The 25,477-nt window shown below is 35.3% G+C and overlaps 1 protein-coding gene across 1 annotated transcript; it reads left to right on the forward strand.

Moving 5' to 3' along the window:
* Positions 1 to 1,377: 1,377 nt before the first annotated feature.
* LOC117336800 (DNA helicase MCM8-like) lies at positions 1,378 to 25,089 on the forward strand. Its single transcript, XM_033897452.1, has 28 exons — positions 1,378 to 1,489; positions 3,110 to 3,405; positions 3,708 to 3,830; positions 4,450 to 4,532; positions 5,209 to 5,269; positions 5,962 to 6,050; positions 6,417 to 6,561; positions 7,092 to 7,192; positions 8,056 to 8,097; positions 8,957 to 9,042; positions 11,196 to 11,278; positions 12,183 to 12,251; positions 13,358 to 13,538; positions 13,940 to 13,970; positions 14,762 to 14,824; positions 15,944 to 16,012; positions 16,351 to 16,428; positions 17,129 to 17,266; positions 18,132 to 18,175; positions 18,403 to 18,489; positions 19,109 to 19,172; positions 19,471 to 19,526; positions 19,873 to 19,906; positions 20,299 to 20,406; positions 21,205 to 21,270; positions 21,487 to 21,741; positions 22,195 to 22,284; positions 24,086 to 25,089. The coding sequence occupies exons 2-28, from the start codon at positions 3,207 to 3,209 to the stop codon at positions 24,197 to 24,199; spliced, it is 2,559 nt and encodes an 852-aa protein (XP_033753343.1). The 5' UTR covers positions 1,378 to 1,489; positions 3,110 to 3,206; the 3' UTR covers positions 24,200 to 25,089.
* The last annotated feature ends 388 nt before the right edge of the window (positions 25,090 to 25,477 follow it).

Genomic DNA, 25,477 nt, shown 5'->3' on the forward strand with positions numbered 1-25,477 from the left:
CGTATTCAGCAAAAGGTAGACATTGTAAATTATATTGTCTGCTAGATAATTTAGAAGAGAGGACCAATACATGGATCCCTGAGAATCACCCGAGGCCAATGGAGTCTAGTTTGAATTAACATTCGAAAAAACCCGTCTGCTTTTTTTTGTCCTTAACGAAACAAGGTGCCCATTTTCTGGAAAGACATTCCCGTGGTGGTTTAACCCTCTTTTAGACGTTGAAGAACTGGGAAAAGTTGTTTATTATATATAATAACTACATCCGTTTTGGTTTAACGCGACTAGTTGGACCTGCATGAGTTGTTCGTTTATGAAATAAGGACGGACAAATTAATGATTTTATGTTACTTTCAGAATATCCTTTACAAAGGCTTTCAGAGTCTGCGTTTGGTATAATCTACAAGTCCGTCAGTGTTTTTGCCTGAAATGCTGCAGTTGAAAATTGACGAATTAGTCCAGAAGAACGAGCAACTCAATCTGTATCTTTAAGGTTGTTGAAAGGAGATCTATAAAATGTACTTTTCTTAAACTTTGAACACGTGTAATCTTTTCCGTGAAATTTTCAAAAACTTGTCACGCATGCCATAAAAGCTACTTCGTCATTCTCCGGCAAGTGATGCTTCGGGTCAAAAGTTCGAAAATCCATCTCCCTGTTTCCATCAGCATTCCTTAAATTGTTTAATCTCAAAAAAGAAAGAAAGCTTCTTAACTAAGATTTTGCGTTAACTCGTAAAATACTTTTCATGTATAAATAGACAGTTTTAAGTTAGTCTAGGTATAATGGTGAAACTGGACCAGATGCCGAAAATCTAGAAAATAAAAATGGGCGGCATGAAAAGTTAGTAACACAAAAGGGAACGCACTTACCATCTAATCTTATCGACGATAAAAAAAATAACAAATATGAAATCCGTGTCGTATTCTGAATCAGAGCTGCAATTCATTCTTGCTATGCATGTTAATGAATAAACAGAAGTGGAAAAACAACAAAACAAATAAATACAAGTAAACAGCACATTTAATCATAAATTTAGCATTAAATACGTAAAAACTACTCTAGCTTAAATGTCGAATAATGAAGTCAAACTGAATAAAACGGGCACACTCGTCAACAATGCTAAAAGCGACAGTCAAAATAGGGCTAAACAAGTTTTAAGATGTATATGACAAAATATTTGTTTTACATATATTGAATTCGGAACCAGAGACTTGTATATCAGATGTATACGTCTCTGTCGGAACGAAGCATTTATCAATCGCCTATAACGAATCACAATGGGTTCCCGCAGAGACTTGAATATACGTCTCTGGTTTCCGTTCTGTCCTCAGCATAAAGAGGCGGAACTTCAATGTGGGTAACTATTCCTGTTGACACCGCACAATAAGAACCGGAAATGAGATTGAGCGGGAAATGTAAACAAATAGACGATGTTTAGATGCAGACAGGGCCGAGACTGAAACAGAGTCCGAACCTGTTTTTTTAATTATCGTAAGTTATCATTTCATGTCAAAATTGGTATGAAGTCGGTCGATAGAACCTTAACCTTCTGTGTACTGTTTAGCAACTCGGATCTCTCACCTGCTCACAGAGTACCTAAACCTCGGGGGGGGGGGGGGGGGGGGGGGGGGGGGAGGGGGAGGTAAATGAAAAAAAAATGACATGAATAACGAAACCAGGAATAATATTTGTTCGTATTATGCATGTGCTTCATTATTTTCCTTTATTATTAATATTCTTATTCTACATAGGCCTATATCATTGTTAGCCCCTGTGGAATAGATGTAGCAACTCACGGTACTAATTGGAGATCTAGTTCGTCATAGATTCCGATTTTGGCACAACCATCCTCGCGATCGCTCCATGATCCTAGAACACAACATAGTCAGAGTTTCATCTGGCCCTGACACCATGCTTATATCTGGTATAGGCAAGACCACAGGTCTTAGCCTCGTCTGTATTGACAGACGAGGCTAGGACCTGTGGGCCAGACATGATGTCAGAGGAAACTCGGCCATAGCTAAACACAACACAGACACAACAAGTTGTACAACATTAAACTACATACATATATACAATTACTCATCAATATGCATTCTTTCATATACAAAAGCATATTTTGGTATCTTCTTATATCACAGCCATTCAAATCATAACACTAAATTAAACAGAATTTAAAATCAAAGGAACACCCAATATAATAGCAGATACATAGCCTGACATGTACTAACCACAGATTTATATTATCAGGTTAGGGAAAACCACCAACTGTGGCGTATATACGACAGTTGGAGTATGGATTTGTTACTAAAAATAGCCAAAATCGCTTAAACAGTCAATTTTACAATATTGCAATAGGAGAGGGAAAATGCCTGGTCGTCGGCGTTCATCCCAGTCCAGTTCTGTTACAATACATTATATTAATAATAAAATGCCCATTAATTTACGGCAAGGTAAATAATATGTTGCTAAAAGATGTTTACTGAAAGCGTTGTCTACTTAGAAACTTTTGGGATGTTTTTCTGTCGGACATATTGCATCAATTTTTGGTAATTTGCAGTGTGCATATATGAATTACGTAATTAGTGATGTATAATGACTAAATAAATAATTTGGATGTAATATTTTTTATTAATGTTTTCTAAAAAGTTTAAAGCGACTTGGGCTATTTTTAGTAGCTTCTGTAACAATGATATACCTCAACATTGGCATATAATAGGCAAGTTTGTGTATTATACATAAGTTGGTAACCCGGCAGATCCTTTTGCTCCATGGAAGCCTCATTCTTGGGCTGGTCATGATCAGTGGCACATAATTTGTAATAGGAAGTAATGAAATACCCTCTATTTGTATCTTCCTCCAATAAGAAGCTTCTCGCTGTCACAGCAAATATTAATACCACTAGGCTAAAGCAAAATTCATGCTTTATTATAAAGTAACTATAAAGTAACTTTTTACTTTTTATGAAATTGGATTTTGCACATATTTGCCTCTTCCTTCATCCCCCTATTGCAAGTTGATATATTTTACAATGAATGCCATACATGTTGAATTTAGGTTAACATTTGATTTATATATTTCATGTGGATTTGTTGAAATTGTGGAATACAGGCTGTAGGGTTGCATAAAGATGACAGAAGGATTCCTGAAGTAGTTCAAAACAGACTCCTTAGAATGTTACTGTAACCTGGTTTTCCGCTACATTACAATGAGTAGTCAAGGCAGTAACTACAGCCACCAAAGTCAAGGCAGTAACAATGGCAACTACAGTCGAGGGAGCCAGGGAAGGGGTGGAGGAGGCAGAGGAAATTGGCGGGGAGGAGGAAACTGGCGGGGCAGGTGGAGAGGGAGAGGGCGGGGTGGAAGATACTTCAGTCACCATGGAAACAGAGGAGGAAGAGGTGCAAGTAAGATATGAGTTTCTTTGAGGTTACACATGTACTATGCATGTTTTGTACATGTACTACTTGACTTTTAATACTTTACTTGATGCCAAAGAAATGAAATAATTTTCTATTTATTTACTGATACAATTCTTGGCTCTGTATAGGATTTGGTTGGTTAATATCTAAGTTATTGTTGAATGGATATGTTAAGAAAACACATTATGTGGTGTAAAGTGCTGTAGTGCCACAAAGGGCCATCCTCATATAAGTCTATCAAAGCTTTTGATAAAAAAAACTGATGAAACAATGTTTGCTATTTGAAGACAGTCAAAATGGAATTGGCCTCATGGATGTTCCACAAGGTGCCCACCGTCCACCTATGGTACAGACAAGAATAGAAGTCCAGTCTCCGTATAAAGGATGGAGGATGTACTTTCCAGAGGAAGGTATACTTATTCAAGAGCATGTCTGCAGTAGTTAAACTTAATGTCTGTCTATTACAGGATCCATATCTATCTACAGGCCGTAGGTAATGTATACGTAATTTATTACAGAGTGTGGTTTATAATCATTTAAGTATAGATCTAGAATGAAACACTCCCTATTGTCAATGTGTAACAAGAGAATTAGCCAATCTTCTTCAGATCTATCATTACTATATATTTGATGGGTATAAACGTAACAGCGAGTTTTATAGAATCATATTACAGTACCCTGCTTTACTGGGTTTGGTACTGAAAGGTCTAGCCAGGTTACCGTGCGCAGCTTGCCAGAGAATTGCAGTGCTTCATGTGTACTTAATTCAGAAATGTATTAAAGTCTTTTTTATTTCTTCTCCAGGATATAGATCAGAAACTATGAAATTAGTGTTCTTTCAGAACCACACCTTCTTTTTAATGTGAACCAGTTTTGACTTGTGTATTGTGAGTCACATGCACCAATTAAAGTGGAAAGAGGCTAGATTTTAAATTGTTGAAACATGGGTAAAAACGACTCCGTTCCTTTGACAGCCCTTTTATCTTGAGAACCTGATGAAGGTGTACATGCCTTTTTTCTCTTTGTCAGTTTATTGTGAGCATTCTCCGACTGTCACCAGAATCCAGGTGTTTGAGAAATATTTGATCAGTTGGTCCCACTCCTATAAATGGGTAAGACATTAACTATGTTACAATACATTTTCGTTTGATTTATCACTGTTTTCCTGTCAATATAACTGATTTTGTAAAACGACCCCATTTCCAATTAATTTTAGCCTTATTTGCTCAAAAAGAAATTAAAAATTCCTGTTGTAGTCATAGATTAAAACTTCCAAAAAACACAGAAAAAAGATAATGGCTTTTATCACACAAAATAGGTCAGAAAAAAGGACAGTCAGTGGTCAAAATTGGTTTGTCATCATTTATACAGCTAGAATTTACACTGGTAAGCTTGACAATCAGGTTATCAACATGTAAATTTCGAAAAGTTAGTGTGGATGATATGCCAATCTTAAAAAAAAAAAAGGAAGAAAAATGGAACTTTTGAATGACTGAACGAAAGTGGTCAGGATAACAGATATTATTTGATGATCACAAATTTAAGTACAGATTGTGTAATATGGTTAGTTTGTATTGTTGAAATTAAAGAGAGAGAAAAAATACATATATATAACTTAAAAAAGAAAAATTCTGATCAATACAACAGACCTTCACTGTTATATACTAGTAAATGATCGGCACTACATAACAATAACCTATAAGTGCATGTAAAAATGGATTTTATTTGGCAAATGTTTAACTGGATGAATGTTTCTGAGTAATTAAATTGCCTTCCTTTTAATTTCAGAATGATGTTGAAGAGAAAGGAAGTTTTACTATGGAGTATAAAGATCTCATCTCTGATGAAAGTATGTATTTTATTTTAACATATATATTTGAGGACACTAAAATCAACAAGAACTTAAAACTCTGTAAAATATCAGATAAATTACTGAATTGAAAAGTACAATGTTTTCTATACAAAAACATGAATATAATTCTTCTCTGCAAGCCTAATAAACAATGTGACCTGTATATGTGTTGAAGACTGATTTGTCAAACTCAAGGTATGATATTCTGCAACAAAATCTCATTAGAAGAGAACATCAGCCAGAAACTGGCAAATTAATCTTTAATATACAGGTAATGATTATTGTACATACATAAATTATATAGAAACAATTGAAGTGATTATTCCCAAATTCCTCCATTCAACTGAATAACCTCCCTTGTGGGCTATTGTATCACGAGGACAATAGATTGTGACAAGGTACCAGACAGATCAAAGAATGAGCAGCTGTGTAGCACACACAGTTTCTTTGTCTTGTGTAGGAGAATATATTATCTCAAGGGAGGTTTTCTTTATTTGTGTATCAGATATTTATGTGAATTATATGTAATACAATGTATGAGAGCAGTAAATGACACACAATTTCTTTGTCTTGTGTAGGAGAATGTATTATCTCAAGGGAGGTTTTCTTTATTTGTGTATCAGATATTTATGTGAATTATATGTAATATGAGAGCTGTAAATGACACATAAGTTCTGACTTACCTTCAGTAATCCAACAGAAGCTACCAGAATTAGCGACTGATTTGAAGGACATGCCAGAAAATATCCTGTCCTGTCTTGGAATTGCTGCACACCAGGTATATCTGGTTGTAATACAGGTGTTATTGGTCCTTGATATAAACGAGGCCAAATTCTTAACCTCTTTTAGATACAATCATGTTTTGGTAAAATTTCTCCTGTACAAAAAATCCTCTATCTACTTAAAATCACTGAGAAAAGAAAGATAGTGACAGATTTTTTTATAATGAATTATAAGGAATTACATACATATGCTTGCAAAGTAAATTCACTTAGAAAAACTTTATCAATGTTAAGCATCGTTCAATCTGTCAAACTTTTCATTTGTGGAATTAATTTATTAAAGCAAAGTATTTAACAATATTTCCTTTTCAATAATACAAAAAAACTTTGAAAGTGACTCATAATAATCTTATCTGTTACAGTTAGTAACTAACCTGAGGAGGAGGGAGGCAGCAGAGGATGGTACAGACCAGCTCGACACTAGCTACGGTGTCCCCATGATCCAGGCTAGGGTTACTAACTTTGGATCACCTATACCACTGAAAAACCTCAAGGCCAATTATTATGGTACTGTTCAAGAACATCATACATTGTTTAGACAGTGGGATTACAGGTTTTGTTTAAATATTGTTTAAACCAGTATTGTATAATGAATTGATTTTGATTCTTACTAATACATATTGTTTATAAACCAGTATTATATAATAAATTAATTTTGATTCTCACTAAGTTCTTCAGTGAACATTGTCCATAATCAAGTAAAATCATAATAAGCAAATTTTGATTTTATTTAAAGTGCCAAATGATGACAATGAAAATCTGTAGATATTGCCTATAAACCAGTTATGATAATAATGTTCCATCATTCCTTACATAGGCCTTGGTTTAGTTGATTTCCTAGTTTTGTGTGAAGGTTCTTTTTGCCTCTGTTATTAATTTAACTTAGAGATGTTATAAAAAAAACTCAAATTTCTCATATGTTTTAAACACTTTTTAGCCCAAATTTAGAGGTTGGTGGATGTACATTTCACAAATATTCTGTCCTTTTCGGGTCCTCTGTACCTGTTTTAATTTTATTTCAACATTTTGAATTACAGGAAAATTTGTTTCCATTAAGGGGACAGTTGTAAGGGTTGGTAATATCAAACCATTGTGTACCCGCCTGGCATTTGAATGTAACAGCTGTGGAACTGTACAGGTATGCATAGAGAAAATCTACAATAAAAAAGAATGTTTATTTTTGTTTGTTCCATGAGTATTGAATTTTTTAAAATCCTATTTAAAAAGTTGGAGATGTAGGTATATATACAGATATTCTACTCCTGATGCAGGATTTCTGATAGCTGTTTGAAGCATAGAAAATTGAAAAGGATCACAGTTATATTCAGAGGATATATTTAATCTGAACAGAACTCTATTCGATATTCATAAAATACCAGTCCAAACCCAGCAACTGACGAAGACTCTGGTGTGATTCAGTTTTGGCCAATACCTAATGCTTGCTCATAATTCTCCCAAGATATTCTATTTTAACAAATTTCGATTTTTAGCCCATCATCATTAGATGGCGGGCTATTCAAAGCGCCCTACGTCCATGATGCATTAGCCGTCAGTAAACATCCTTTTTATTCTTCCTGAAAAGTACTTCAGGGATATTTCTCAAATTTCACAGGTGGTTTTTACTTGGTCCTTTATTGTGCCTATGCAATTTTTTGTCAGATTTGGAAAACGAAATGGCTGAGGGCAGTCATCTTGAAATTTGACAGTTGAAATTTGTTATTGATACGTTTCAAAAAGTTCTTCAGAAAATTTTCTTGGATTTCATAAATTATGTAGGTTATTCATGTTATCAAGTGATTAAAAGGAAAAGGGGAAAGAAGTGAAAGGAAAAAGTAGAGAAAAGATCAGTCTTTCATATGACTGATAAAGATCATTTAATGGTGTGCGCCAATATCTCTCTGGGATCTCTTGTTTGTTAAATACTGTTATAACGACTGTAACATCTCATTCAACTTAGTTTGTGTTTTATGTTACTTAACTATTATCTCTTGGTTTTTTCAGAGTGTATCATTACCAGACGGAAAATATATTCTACCAACGAGGGTGAGTGTTTCTCTCCCATGTCAGACTCATATTTCCCCTGCAATTAAAATATGTAATTGTATGTCCATGAATTAAACTTTGTCTATTTTTTCAACGCAATTGTGGTCCAAGGCAACCATCATGTTAATTCCTTGAAAAAGATTTGATTTATCCGCAATTGTGATCCCAAGGCAATTATCATGTTAATTCCTTGAAAAAGATTTCATTTATTTGTCAAGGCTGACAGTCTGTAGTCTAAATGCTCAAGGAAGTTTCTATTATTGAATAGGTACTTGTACAGCTGTAACTGTTTACTCTCCGACTACTTCCATAGAATGCTTTTCCATATTTGACAGTTTTCTCATGGATTGTTAAATGATGATAAAGTAAACAAGTCACTGTTGTGTGTGTTGTAGTATGGGTAGTCAGTCTATGTCACAATTCTGGCAACATTTTGGTGCACGTTCTTAATTAATATGGTTCAACATGGGCCTCAGTGGCCGAGTGGTTAAAGTCCCCCTCCCCCTCTGGGCCGCGAATTCTAAAACCCACATGGGTCAGTTGCCTGGTACTGACTGTAGGCAGGTGGTTTTTCTCTGGCTTTCCTCCCCCTCCAAAACCTGGCACATCCTTAAATGACCCTGGCTGTTAATAGGACGTTAAACAAAATAAACCAAGATATGTACAATGTACGTAATTACCAAAAGTGGCACTTTTATCCTGATATTTGATTCATAATTGGTAAGTTCTTCTCTCAAAATAAAATAACCACAAAAAAGCAAAAATCAGACAAAAAGACCCCTTAAAAAATTGATGAAAAAACCTTGGTCTTTATGTGAAGATGCAATATTTAATATTAAACTGTTTATGTGATTAACAGTGTCCTGCCCATGAGTGTAGAAGTAAAACGTTTGTACCAAGGAGGAGTTCAGATCTTACACAGACTATAGATTGGCAGACTATCAGGTACAGTAACATTACACAGACCATTGACTGGTAGACTATCAGGTACAATAACATTACACAGACCATTGACTGGTAGACTATCAGGTACAATAACATTACACAGACCATTGACTGGCAGACTATCAGGTACAGTAACATTACACAGACCATTGACTGGCAGACTATCAGGTACAGTAACATTACACAGACGGTAGACTGGCAGACTATCAGGTACAGTAACATTACACAGACGGTAGACTGGCAGACTATCAGGTACAGTAACATTACACAGACCATTGACTGGCAGACTATCAGGTACAGTAACATTACACAGACCATTGACTGGTAGACTATCAGGTACAGTAACATTACACAGACCATTGACTGGCAGACTATCAGGTACAGTAACATTACACAGACGGTAGACTGGCAGACTATCAGGTACAGTAACATTACACAGACGGTAGACTGGCAGACTATCAGGTACAGTAACATTACACAGACCATTGACTGGTAGACTATCAGGTACAGTAACATTACACAGACGGTAGACTGGCAGACTATCAGGTACAGTAACATTACACAGACCATTGACTGGCAGACTATCAGGTACAGTAACATTACACAGACCGTAGACTGGCAGACTATCAGGTACAGTAACATTACACAGACCGTAGACTGGCAGACTATCAGGTACAGTAACATTACACAGACCATTGACTGGCAGACTATCAGGTACAGTAACATTACACAGACGGTAGACTGGCAGACTATCAGGTACAGTAACATTACACAGACCATTGACTGGTAGACTATCAGGTACAGTAACATTACACAGACCATTGACTGGCAGACTGTCGGGTACAGTAACATTACACAGACCATAGACTGGCAGACTATCGGGTACAATAACATTACACAGACCATTGACTGGTAGACTATCAGGTACAGTAACATTACACAGACCATAGACTGGCAGACTATCAGGTACAGTAACATTACACAGACGGTAGACTGGCAGACTATCAGGTACAGTAACATTACACAGACGGTAGACTGGCAGACTATCAGGTACAGTAACATTACACAGACGGTAGACTGGTAGACTATCAGGTACAGTAACATTACACAGACCATTGACTGGCAGACTATCAGGTACAGTAACATTACACAGACGGTAGACTGGCAGACTATCAGGTACAGTAACATTACACAGACCATTGACTGGCAGACTATCAGGTACAGTAACATTACACAGACCATTGACTGGTAGACTATCAGGTACAGTAACATTACACAGACCATTGACTGGCAGACTGTCGGGTACAGTAACATTACACAGACCATAGACTGGCAGACTATTGGGTACAATAACATTACACAGACCATTGACTGGTAGACTATCGGGTACAATAACATTACACAGACCATTGACTGGCAGACTATCAGGTACAATAACATTACACAGACCATTGACTGGTAGACTATCGGGTACAATAACATTACACAGACCATTGACTGGCAGACTATCGGGTACAATAACATTACACAGACCATTGACTGGCAGACTATCAGGTACAATAACATTACACAGACCATTGACTGGTAGACTATCAGGTACAATAACATTACACAGACCATTGACTGGCAGACTATCGGGTACGATAACATTACACAGACCGTAGACTGGCAGACTGTCAGGTACGATAACATTACACAGACCATTGACTGGCAGACTATCAGGTACAGTAACATTACACAGACCATTGACTGGCAGACTATCAGGTACAATAACATTACACAGACCATTGACTGGCAGACTATCGGGTACAATAACATTACACAGACCGTAGACTGGCAGACTGTCGGGTACAATAACATTACACAGGCAGTAGACTGGCAGACTGTCGGGTATGATAACATTACACAGACGGTAGACTGGCAGACTATCGGGTACAATAACATTACACAGACCGTAGACTGGCAGACTATCCGGTACATTAACATTACACAGACCATGTCATACTACGTATATCACTATTAAAGCATTGAATTGCAATTGTGTTATTGTTATGTTTGTATTTGGGGAATTGGCATTTAAAGTTTGGTAAAAAGAGTCATTTTGATGTTATCACTAATGTGTGAATGTCTACTGTATTTGCTATCTTTTTAAGAGTGCAAGAAATCATGGGAGATGGACAGAAGGAGACTGGACGTATACCAAGGACTATCGACTGTGAATTGACACAAGATCTAGGTAAAAACCACTAAAGATCTGGCAAATTGATTACTTGATATTACACACAATACTTCCCTGTAATACCGCCATCTCTTGTACCACAATACTTCCCTGTAATACTGCCATCCTTTGTACCACAATACTTCCCTGTAATACTGCCATCATTTGTACCACAATACTTCCCTGTAATACCGCCATCTCTTGTACCACAATACTTCCCTGTAATACCGCCATCTCTTGTACCACAATACTTCCCTGTAATACCGCCATCTTTTGTACCACAATACTTCCCTGTAATACTGCCATCATTTGTACCACAATACTTCCCTGTAATACCGCCATCTTTTGTACCACAATACTTCCCTGTAATACTGTCATCTTCTGTACCTCAAGACTTCCCTGTAATACTGTCATCTTTTGTCCCTTGCCGATTTTGGTGGTGTAACAAATGAGATTTCTGTAAATTGGACAAACACATACAATACACCTGGAAAAAAAAAACCCACTATACACCTACACAAGATTTTTTTTTTTTCAAATCCAAATGCAGATGCTGTATACTTTGTACTGTATTTACTGGGAATAACACCGGGGGGCTAGTGTACTGAAAACGGGCAAAATTAGGGAGTGGGCTTATCCTGGATAAGACCAAATGTCAAAGGGAAAATTTTGGCCGCCATGTTTGAATATAATATGGAGGAGGATTATATAATTGTTGGGCATCAGTCATACGCTATATACTAATACAGGTGGATTATAAACGTATCACTGATGTCATATGGTTGGCAAAATGATATCGTTTGGGTACACATTTTGCTGGCAAATGGTGATATGTACATGTGGGGACTGGTGGATAAAGCTAAATAAATCATGTACAATGTTAATGTGGTTATTTTACTTAATATGATTTTCTTCTGATTAGTGGACAGTGCTGTTCCTGGTGACATAGTGACAGTGTCTGGAGTAGTCAAGGTGAACAGCGTGGATGAGGGTAAGTAATTAGTAAATAATTCTTGAGTGATTTTCAAATTACACTGTATATTAAGTTTTGATCATAAAATATATTTAAAACCAAACTATTTATTTGAAAACAATATATTCATAAATAATTCTTTTCGTGTAAAAAAAAATTCTAGAAGTATTTTCTTTTTTCTAGTACTACATGCATGTATACAAATCTGTATATTTGGATTTATACCAACATAAGAGAGGTCCAAAAAGACCTGTTATAGTAGTACCTTTAGGACAGGCATATCTTGTATCAATGGGCAATGTCCTTGTTCCATCCAGACAATAATATCCTGTTAGTGATTTATTGAATATCGATGAAAAGGGGTTGTGATTTAAACTTTTTATGAATACAGGGCTTTTTGGGGCCGTTAATGCACCACATTCCCGATATACTGAAATTATTTTATATTAAAACCAATTTCCCAATATAGGCGGTTTACTTTTTTTTATATCGGATAAACTAAGTTTGTATTAAACGCTACAGATCACATGCATTACAAAGACAAGTGTTGTACCTACAGGCCATCTGGGCCTCTTATTTGTCTCAGATTAACTGAGAATGTGTAACCATTACAGGTCGCGGGCATAACAAAGACAAGTGCATGTTCCTGTTGTACCTACAGGCCATCTGGGCCTCTTATTTGTATCAGATTGACTGAGAGTTTGTAACTGTTACAGGTCGTGGGCGTAACAAAGACAAGTGCATGTTCCTGTTGTACCTACAGGCCATCTGGGCCTCTTATTTGTATCTGATTGACTGAGAGTTTGTAACTGTTACAGGTCGCAGGCGTAACAAAGACAAGTGTATGTTCCTGTTGTACCTGCAGGCCATCTGGGCCTCTTATTTGTATCAGATTAACTGAGAGTTCGTAACTGTTACAGGTCGCAGGCGTAACAAAGACAAGTGTATGTTCCTGTTGTACCTGCAGGCCATCTGGGCCTCTTATTTGTATCAGATTAAATGAGAGTTTGTAACTGTTACAGGCCGTGGGCGTAACAAAGACAAGTGTATGTTCCTGTTGTACCTGCAGGCCCTCTGGGCCTCTTATTTGTATCAGATTAACTGAGAGTTTGTAACTGTTACAGGTCGCGGGCGTAACAAAGACAAGTGTATGTTCCTGTTGTACCTACAGGCCAACTCTGTCCACAACACCAAGGGTAACAAGTCGGGTGACACAGCTGGCCTGGCCATTGACTTCTCCATCAAAGAACTGTATGCCATCGAGGAGATACAGAGTGAACCTAACACATTCAGGCTCCTCGTTGGGTAGGTCATGTATTATTTAATTACTTTTTTATTTTTGCATATTTCATATATGTTTTGAAGTTAATGTCTTGAAAGTGGGTAGGGGGTGCAGAATTCAGAAGGCTGACAGGTTTTTTCGGTTTGAGTTTAATAGGTTTATTTTTTTTTAGATACCTGCTTTTGAGATTATGATATATGTTTTATAAACAGTGTCTATTTCAAAATGCCACAAATGGTCTTGGCAAAGTCGCATAGGTCTTTTTGGAGAAAGGCAAAAAATCATTTCTTATTCACTTAGTCACTATAAAAACACTGAATTTTTAACACAATTACAAGTAAAATTCAATTCTTTTCTGATCGAATTTCTTTTTATTTAATTAAATGGTGTATTATATATTAATCCTCCTCTTTGTTTGTTTCAGATCTGTGTGCCCTTCTATATATGGACACGAGGTAAGTAACAAGTGCTGTACATAATAGATATGTATAGATAAGGAAAGTTTGATAACTAATTTATCTGATGCTGGATTCCCTCACCTGTCATATTTTCAAACAAAGCTAACTAGTTTATTAACATTAGCTACTATTGGGTGCAATATGTAACTATTTCTGACTGGGTAATTAAGTGCTGTATGTCATGAGTTTTAGACCCAGTCAGGACACAAGTCATTAAATAATCTCCATCATTTGTGTTACCGTGGTATATATTTAATTATTCCACTTTTAACAATGAAATATTGAAAACTATTCATTCTATAAAAGTGATATTTTTCTCTAGTGAAAAATATCACTTTTTCTGATTTAACCAATCAGAGCACTGCTTTAAGACAACAATGGGGAAAATTAAGATTTGCATATAGCTCTCTGTCATGTTTTATGATGTCATAATGCAAGATAGAATACAAAACGTCACGATTTGGCGTACATTTGTGAGCCATTGACAGGTGACTGCAATGAATTCTGGGAGAGATTAAGCTGCCTCGGTATATTTTGTTATGAAATGTAATAAACAGAATATCTAACAGTATCTTCAGTAATACCAAATATATTTCCCTCATGTGGCTGGACCCAATTTGGTATTACTGAAGACACAGATATCCTCTATAAATCAACACAATGTATCATATGCATTATATATCTGTCCGATGGGTAAAGATTTGAATTTCCTGTCGTTATTGTACAGTGTTGAATATATATAAAAGGAAGAACTATTAATACTTATTTATCTCCTTGTACTGTTACAGTTGGTGAAGGCTGGACTTATCCTGGGCCTTTTTGGAGGAACACAGAAATACACAAATGATAAAGTATTTAACTATTTAACACATGACATTAAATCGGCCATAACCGTCAAATGTCTTGTCCTCAATGTTTAGCCCATTTTAAGGGTAGATTTTACTTTTTCTCACTCCCTGGACGTTTCTCAAATGCATATGACAGTTTATCTGACGTGACCCAAAGGTTGGTTATTAAGCAGAGTAAGCAGACTATCTGCCCTTTTGATCCTCACTAAAGAGCAGATGTGATAGAGAAGACATTTTAAAGCAGGTTTTTTGGGGTGGCAGCCCTAAAAAACAAACACCTTACCCATTGAAACAAGTCATCCACTTAATAAGTTACTAAGATAATTCTTAATTGATGATATTCTGTGAAGGGAAGCCTAGGTTTCTTTTCAAACAGTGGCAATGAGTTTATCAATGGCAGGAATCTTAACAACTTTGGTCTTAGCACAGATAGAGATTCATGATATTTTCCTCTAGTAGTACATGTGTTTTTAAAAGTGGGCAGCTCCAAACTACATACATTTTGTACTTACATATCTTAATCAAAATGAAATTGTAAACAAAAGTGTTTATATAAACCGACTCAAATATAAACATAATATCTGTACATTTGCTGCACATGGTTACTTGTCAACAGAAGGAAAGGATGGGTGTCAATTATGGCCTTTCTGCGGCCAATCAGTGATAAGGCTAATGTTTTGCAGGAAGATACTTTAAGGTCGGCTGATATGGTATGCTATTCAAAACATCAGATTTTTTCTGGGCTCATAGAAATTTCAGGAGTCAAAAGTCAAAGGGTGTAAAATGCAAGTTTCATTTTTCTGACCTTTGACCCCTGAAATTTTTGCATTCATTTAGTACCATTTATCAGGGGACTGGCAAAGTGAAAGTGCTCCCATTTTAACATTCATTAGACCCCCCAAAAAAACGCAATGCAGATACATTACTTTTGGAAGGCATACTAATCTAAGGAAAATTTTGAATCTTGATGCGTAGTCTTTGATTTTGTTTTCATTCAAACATTTATATAAACATGGTCGATTGATTCTATCCTGCTGCTAATATAGAACATTTCATTGATGACAATAAAGATATGTCTGAAGCACTACCTGTGTTTAATTAACTTTACATTTGTTTGTTTAGAACCGTATCCCCGTTCGTGGAGACCCACACATCTTAGTGGTAGGTGATCCAGGTCTGGGCAAGAGTCAGGTCAGTATTATATACAAATAAATCACACTCGATGTTTAGTTTAACTACTCAGGAATCCCTTATACTATATAATCTATAGCAGTTAAAATTATTCTGCTAGATTAGAAAATTACAAGTAAATCACACTCAATGTTTAGTTTAACTCGTCAGGAATCCCTTATAATCTATAGCATTTAAAATGAATACTTCTGCTAGATTAGAAAATTATTTGTTACACTTTGTGGAAAAAAAAACATTAAAGAAAAAATCTTTCATTATACAAATGTACCAATACTTATGCCTGCCTGAAGTAAACTATAAATACTAGCATTGAAATATTAATGTTTGCTTTTTCTCAGATGTTACAGTCAACTTCCAACATAGCTCCAAGAAGTGTTTATGTGTGTGGAAACACGACCACTACCTCAGGTTTAACGGTATGATGATGGTTTTACACAAACAGTAGTATTTACTCATATAGTAATCTCAATTCACAGAAAAAACGGACACATAAATTAACATATGGGAAAATTTTGAAGTTGGAGAAATTCTCCGAAGTACCAACGACCTGCTAAGTTTTTATATGTGTGTTGTAATTTATCTACTAGCGTCCAGGAGGTTCTCTAGTGGACACAAAGCTCTCTTAAACATAGTTAACAAATAAATAGAAAGGAAGAGCAACTGTTGAAGCCAGGTTTTGTAAGGTATATTCTACTTTCTTCAATAGCTTCTTCCACATATGAATAATGGTATTTACTGTTAATGAATAAGCCTTTCCAATGAATATAGATTATTTTCATGCTATTTTTTCTCCCATATTTAGAGCTCAGATTGATAGAATTTTTAAATTGGCGAGGTTTGAGTCATTACTTTACCATTAAGTAACATTTGACAATATTTCAGCTATAAGTCCTCACAATTGTCTTACCATTGTCAGATGTTCTCTCTCCATTAATAACATACCATTTAGGATCCAGTTAAAGATTTTGCTTACATAGTTATAGAAGTTAATCAACAATATTTTCTTCAATTCAGTCCCTGCTTTCATTTGAATTGTTCTTTGTTCATTTAACTTGACTAAATATACTTTTCATATGAATATACATGTACATGTTTCGGAATTCTTCTTGTTAACAGGTGACTTTGTCGAGGGACGGTGGGTCTGGAGATTTTGCTCTGGAGGCAGGTGCCCTTGTACTTGCTGACCAAGGATGCTGCTGTATTGATGAATTTGACAAGATGGGAAACCAACACCAGGCATTGTTGGAAGCTATGGTCAGTTTAAAGTGGAGCATATTGATGTAATACCTGTGATATTTCTATGGTCATTTTGAATTTGTGATAGTCTCTTTGACACCTGTACTACTGGAGAGTACTATAGGTTTATACACCACCGATTAATCTCTCTCTGTAAATTGCTTATTTAGGGGCATATCTTATATACTACGGTCATTTACAACTGCCAATATTTGCATTGAGTGTCACATTGAAATTGGGTCTTGTCGGCACTATATTTGGAGTTATGTCCCTTCATTCACTGTGTTAAAGTTTTCAGAATTAAACTTCTGCTCCGTCATTTTCAATAGCCAAATTTTGCACTTGAGTAGATTTATGGACAGGAAACTGATGCTTTTAAGTTAGACCTCCTGTTTCACTATGTCTGCACATCCTGAACCAGACCACTTGTTTAAATTCCTCTCCTGAACCAGACCACCTGTTCGAATTCCTCTCCTGAACCAGACCACCTGTTCGAATTCCTCTCCTCAACCAGACCACCTGTTCAAACTCCTCTCCTCAACCAGACCACCTGTTCGAATTCCTCTCCTCAACCAGCCGTTTGAATTCCTCTCCTCAACCAGACCACCTGTTCAAACTCCTCTCCTCAACCAGACCTTCTGTGTAGGAATTTAGCCGATCCTCATTCAGTTCCCTCTGTATCATTACTAGTAGGCTTCACATAACAGCTCAGTGTTATATGTCTTCGCAGTTAAAACAGAAAAAGATAATACTGGCCATCAATTTGCAAAGAACGTGATTTGATATAGTCTTAACCAAATCAAATATTCAATAATATCTGTATCTACTTGTAACGTTTACTGCCTACTAAAGTTAAATCACAGTGATAAATTAATATCAACAGGAGCAACAGAGTATCAGTATAGCCAAAGCAGGAATTGTCTGCAGGTACGTATCTCTTATCTGCCATTTCATTTAAGGTTTAACTAATTTGCTTTCCAATCAATAACTGCATGAATTTTTAAAATATCTGACATATAATGATGTATGTTTATATTTAATTTATTTGGAAAGATTTTATAAAGGATCTTGCAATAAAAGTTAATATATAAAGATTATAGACCCAAATTCAAAATCTTGACAATGCCAGCATTTCTTTTTATTTGTTGTTGTAGTTTGCCTGCACGGACGTCAATCATAGCTGCTGCTAACCCTGTAGGAGGTCACTACAATAAATCGAAAACTGTGTCAGAAAATCTCAAGTAAGTAGCAAGTCCCAATATCAGATAATTATATTCAGTTTGGCTCTTTGTGGATTACAGTTGGCATTTATAAAACCAACTTCATAACTTTAGATGCAAAGTCTTGGTTTTTTTTTTTTTGTGATTGATGTAACCTTTTACATCTACAGCCATTTATATATTTGCTTTTTATATATTTCCTGTTGAAATAAATGTAATGATTTGTATTCTATTATAATTTTGAGATCTAGCTCATGGAATTTTTGAAACGATTTAAAGTGGTTTTACTGTTATCTTTCTGTACTACCAAGATAGTTTCTTGTTGGAGTCTATGTTTTGTGATTAGATGTTTCTATGAGTTGGCATTAATACTCTAATTGAAATCAATTTCTTATCTCCATAAAAGAGTATACATGTATTTCAACCATCAAAAATATATATTCTTATATATTTATCCTAAGATGAAAAAAATTTCAGTGTAAAAAGAAGTCACTATACATGTATAAAACATTTAAGTACAATGAGTGTTTGGAAAGCTTTTACAAATTTAGACCAGTACTATAGGAGGCTGTAGTGTTACAAAATCATGTGGCCTTCTTGTTTGACTTAACACAGCTACTTTTGATTTTATGTTTATAAGGATGGGAAGTGCCCTGTTGTCCAGATTCGATCTTGTTTTTATCCTCCTTGACAAACCTGACGAGGTAAGTTGGCAGAGCAAATTTCTAGTCTGATGTCAAACAGCAATAGTAATGTCACACGATATTGGAATCTGTATATGATTGTAGAAGTTGGTGCCTTTTTAAGGAGATGATATGATCTATTAATTCTTTGAAATTGTCGACATGTGAATGTTGCATTGTTGATTGAAAATGTAATTAATAATGTGTTAGTTATGAGTAGCTATAAATCCCCATTACAGTTCATTAAATTTGTTTGTATGAAACCCTGTGATGCTGTAAGCTGAGAAGTGACTGCAGGATTGTTTTTAATATTTTACAGGAAATGGACAGCATGTTATCTGAACATGTCATGGCCCTTCATGCGGGTAAAAATAGGTAAAATACCAATCCTTCTTTATGTTGTGATTTCATTATTCAGTAATCAAAGTTTGAACTCACAAATTTAGAGGCTTAAAGTTTACACACTAGAAAACTTGAAGAAATGAAGATAATAATGATTTGACTAGACGTACAAATTTCTGCTGTTGATATCACATGTAATGTTTTGTCTTTTTGATTAGTCTTACTGAAAGCCATATAGTAATTATTGTAGGTCTTTATGATGGCTGTGTTATTGAAGTCAAGGAGATATAATATTTTCCTCTTTAAGCAAATTAAATATTTTGCGATGTCTGTTTAGATGATGCAATATTGACAATATTCTAACATTACATATTTTCAGATCTATGACAAGAGTTACAGCAAGAAGATCCGGGGTGAATATTACTTTTATGAATTTAAATGATGGTATATTTAAAGAAATGGTTTCTGAATAACCCAATGTGTGCAAAACTGTAATAAGAAATTTTGTTTATTTTCTTTGTATTGGCAAAGTTTAACATTTCCACTGGATGTTGTTTAGCACATGTTTTCATTTGGTAATGTGTGAGTGATATATTGAAATATGGTTAAGATAATTTAACACCAGAAGTTTTATATGGAGCAATGGCCACCAAAGATCTTCCACTTCTGATGTGGTATAAGTTTGAGGTTAAAAGAAAGTAATTTTACTGGCATGGTGGAGTTTAAAACGATGGATTGCTGTGGGAATGTAATGAAATCAAATTATCAGTAAATATGTTAGTTATCTCCTAACTTTTTTTAAAAGGCAGATGACTCTATTCTGCTGATGGAGACAGACAAACCTCTGAGTGACAGACTAAAGGTTCCCCGAGGAGAGGCCTTTGACCCTATTCCAGCCCAACTCCTCAGAAAGGTAGGTCTACAATGTAATACATTTATACCTGCAATTAGTAGCTGTATAATTTCAACCATACCAATGTTAAATCCACTTTGTTATCTTGAGATATTCTACCTGTACAATAGATGTGCTGTAACCCATTATCTTGACCTCAAGGTCAGGTCAAATAATTGCAAATTAATTTCTTGTCCAGACTTTAATGTCAAAAGTTAATTGAGTGTAAGAAAAATGCCAGGTTAGGGAGAAGGGAAGACATGTTTTCATTTACAAAAACAATCTCTACTGATGTCAAATTTTCAAAATCATCTTTCTGAATTTATAACATTGATATCTTCATGTGAATTCATTTCCAGTCTGTACTGAAGTGTTGTGTATAGCCAGTAATTTTCGTGATGAATGATAATTTTGAAAATTAGCATGGCATCACAAATATTCTATCTGTTAAACAAAATGACACATTAAAGAACTATGTCAATTGCAATGTATTAATGATAGACCTTTATTGTGAGTAAGCTTGTTGGTACTGTATGTTTAAATTAACTGATATAGTAATTATTAGTAATGTCTTTATATAGGGTAATGCATGGAATACTGAGAACACAACTCTATACTGGAGTTACAGTACATTGGAAGGTTGACATCAGAGATTTACTTAGGCAATATGAAATATAATTCGGTCACCAATTGACAAAATTCAGTTCATTAGAATATTGTCTTCACATGTTCAGTAAAAAAAATGTGACAATTTTGCACTCTTAACTATAAATTATGTATGGCCACTCATGTATGACAATCGTGTCCTTGTGTTTGTAGTATGTGGGGTATGCCAGAAAGTATGTCCACCCAAAGATAGGGAAAGAAGCTGCAACTGTTCTACAGGTGAGATTATGTGAAGAAGCTTCCTAAAAAGTGACAAAAGTAGATAAAATAGTTTGTTCACATGTTTTCCGTCTTTAGGCTACCTGGTGGTGTAGTATCATTTATCTGGATATGTCACAAAAGAACTCATGCTCTCTGTTGTACATAAATGTGTAAATGTAATATAAAGTAACTCGGCCTATGTTATATTACTGTTAACTATTGCTTACACTACAGGAATTTTACCTGGAGCTTCGTAAACAGCACCAAACTCAAGACAGCACACCCATTACCACCCGACAACTCGAGTCACTGATACGCCTGACGGAGGCCCGGGCACGTCTGGAACTGCGTGAGGAGGCGACAAAGGAGGATGCCAATGATGTGATAGAGATTATGAAATATAGTATGGTGGACACTTACTCTGACCAGTATGGGGGGCTGGATTTCCGCCGGTCACAGCATGGTTCGGGTATGAGTGGACGTTCACAGGTATATATCAGACTGTACTTTAAAGGGCAAAAGTTAAGATTTGTGAATGGGGTTATGTCATGGAATAGCATCCAATTTCCAGCATCAGGTGTTTTGCATCATGCATTATTTTATACTTTAAAGGTCTGGTCACTCCTGAATACATATATATTGTTTAACTTTTTCAAGGATCTCCATATAAATCTGTATTTGGTCCTAAATCCTATTTCCCCCTCTTTTCCATTGAGATTGAATTTGAATCTATTTCCTTGATGTTGCTTTTAGACTCAATGTTGTTTCAGTAAAAGGACTGCTCATAACATGAACCAGAGCAATATATATTTGACAGTAAGCAGGAAAAAGCATCCACATACTTTCTTGAAGGGTTCCTAACCTTTTAATCATGAATATGCTATAAATACAGCTTTAAATACAGTAACCTATATCATAATTGATTAAAAATCCTGTTTTCAGCCAAAGAAGTTTGTGGCAGCTTTGCAGAAAATTGCTGAACAGACCTACAACTCGATTTTTACAATACCACAACTAAGACAAATTTCAAAGGTATTCATATGGCAGAGTATACTTTAAAATATATTTACATGAAATAAATTCCTAGGTGACTTAAATCAGTATAGTACAGACTATGATAAGCTTGACTGGCTTCCCTTCTAATTTATGTGGCCACAGAGTTGCAACTGTTTGAAAACACTTGTATTTACCCAAGATGTTTGGAATATTAAGGTATATTTTATTCTCTATTGGGTAACATTAACAAATCCTCTAAAGACGATACTGGAGAAGTAAAGTTTTGTGGACGTTTGTAACCTTAGTTTTGTTTAGACTTTTGAGGAATATGTAAACATTCTCGGATTACTCAGTTTTTATGACTTTTTAGTTCACCATCATCACTATTTCGTAAAAAATACTTTAAAGATATTTCTCCAACTTAATATGTAGGTTCCTCTTGGTCCTTAGTTGTTCACATTCAGTTTTGGGTCTGAATTGGGAAAATAAAATGGCTAACAGGTGGCCATCTTGGATTTTGACAGTTAAGGATTGTTATCGATATTTCTTACTCACAGAATCTAACATTTCATATGTATTTCAAATGATTAAAAGGAAAAAGGGAAAGAATGGAAGGTAGAGAAAATATCTGTTTTAAGAACCAATGTAGATTATTCAATTGTGTGCACCAAGATCCCGGGATATCTTGTTTTGTTGACCCACTGAGGAAGTATAAGTTTATGATAATAGTCTGGGCTTACAGAAATAGAGTTTGTCATCAGGAAAAAGCCATATACAGTGGAACCTCTATAAACCGAACATGCATGGGACATGACTATTTGTTCGGTTTATAGAGGGTTCGGTTTGGAGAAGTTGATCGAAAAATGACCGGTCAAATTCCGGATATAATTGGTTGGACGATGTTTTATTAGAATGCACCCGATTACAAAACGCCACGTACATACTTAGACAATTTGGATTGTCTGAATAATATGCATATTATGAAAGTTAATCAATGTATATATTGCAGAATATATAAGAAAGGCAAATGACTATAACAATAGTTTTAAACAGTATTTTCACATGTACAACTACACTTTACGATCGGCCTACATTTTGTTACATCCGGTGAATCGTCATGTGGATGGGGCCAATAGTCCGATACAGATTATTTTACACATCAAATAATATTAAAGGGTGTGAAGATGTTTTGTTTCAATATCAATTACAATTGATCAGATGATTCTGGTCGTATTTCCGACATCGCTTTGTTTAAAAAAAACATCACGGGCTTCTTTACGAAAACAACCCCTTTTGGGCCTCATTTAAATTAAATGCGAAACTCAGGCTTCTAGCTCTACTTGCATTGAGAAGATAAACGAACCGACGCGCTTCAATGAAGTGTGGCATTGTTTCATAATTGTCGTGTTGATTATACACTAGGCCTTCCGTCATAATGCCCCCTTGGGGTATATATTGGATACCTGTACAAATCACCTACGTAGGTCCCGAGACAATAAGGCTTCACACAATACCCGTCACAGTTGTTGTTTCACGGTTGACTGGCCTGACCTCGTGTCATAATCGCCCAGGTAAGGCCGGTTTTCAGAAGTAATTTTTGGTATATTTTAACAGGAACCGGACACAAAATCAGTCCGGTGTTCGGAATTCAGAGGGATCGGTATTTGGAAGTTTTTTAATACTATAATAAAGAAGGACCAATTCCGTACAATGACAATTCGTTCGGTATTCAGAGGTGTTCGGTTTTTAGAAGGTTCGGTTTTCAGAAGTTGCACTGTATATAACCTATGTAAAAGGTGGTGTCGGAATCCTACTTTTGCATATTATTTTTCCTTAGGATATTGGCCTCAACATTATGGATTTCGAAGGTTTTATAAGCTCACTAAACAATCAAGGATATCTATTGAAGAAAGGAGCCAAAGTTTACCAGCTACAGACATCTGACTATTGACGGAGGCTTCAGCAAAATAACTGAATATTGATGGACAAGTTTCTACAGAAAATTAGTGAATAGCCAAAGATTATGGACAGCTGAAATTGAAGGAGGCTTCAACAGAATATCAGTGACAGGTCAATACTTTCCCACTTTCTGATTAAAAAATGACTTTTTTATGTTAAAGATGTTACAAATGCTATTGTATCAAATATTGAACACATGTACACATTGTAAATTGAAGTGCCAAATTTTTTGAAATGTTTAGATTACGATAATTTGTTTATAATTTTCCATATTTGTATTGTGGCATTATTGTCATCTGCACTATGTTTACTTTTCTCTTTTCCTAAGATTGCTAGTAGATTACTCAAACTTGATATGTCTACTTTCTGTGTGACAAAAATGCTAGTAGAATACTTAAAATTGATATGCCAGAGTTTGAAAGACATGTTGGTATCGAGGATATGACACAGTATTTATGTATTTTAATACTTATGTCTCATCCTGTACTTGGGTTTCTGGTACATTACCGAGAAATCTTCTGCGCTAACGAGTGCTAGATTTTTCTTGGTACCTTGGTGAGACATTTGATGCAAAGTGACGTCTTAATTAAAACAACATGTCTTTCTGTTGCATATTCCACATGGGTGGTAATCCTGTCAAATTAAAGAATTGGGAATATATAGTGTAGTCCTAGATCCTTTAGTTTTTTTGTTTTGTTTTTTCCTTTATAAAAGCTATTGACTTTAGTGGTATTTGTGATTTTGTCTTGAATTTATTTAATTTCACATACAAATATCAGATAAGTTATTTGACTTGCTGCAGACAAGCAAGCTGGTCCCTTGTTTTTTTAAAATTATTTTCATTACTGTTGAAATTAAAATAAACGTTATCTTTAAATGTTGCGAGACGTTTTTATTTCTTTCTGAACAAGAACCATGGAAGGAGGAGGAAATTACCTGGTTTCTTGTTTTATCAATCATTGATGAGTACCACTGATGTTTTTTAATGTGATTTTTTCCGTATTGAAATAAATAAATATATTCCTAGATACTATATTCAATATCCAAATACTTTGGAAACGCTCTGAATTATTTTTTAAAAGTATGGAACGCTTCACGATTAAGCACTTAAGCAGTTAACGGGTTAACTACCAGAGTGTTTAAAAAGTATGAAATCGCTTCAACCATGAAATATAGAATGTAAAAAGTTAAATTATGAAATAAACTTTTTAAGGCCAGTGTTAGGAGTAAACGACAATATTAGGTTTTAAATAACCAATGCGTTATATAA

Source organism: Pecten maximus, chromosome 10, assembly GCF_902652985.1.
Source record: "Pecten maximus chromosome 10, xPecMax1.1, whole genome shotgun sequence".
In the NCBI taxonomy this organism is placed as follows: Eukaryota; Metazoa; Mollusca; class Bivalvia; order Pectinida; family Pectinidae; genus Pecten; species Pecten maximus.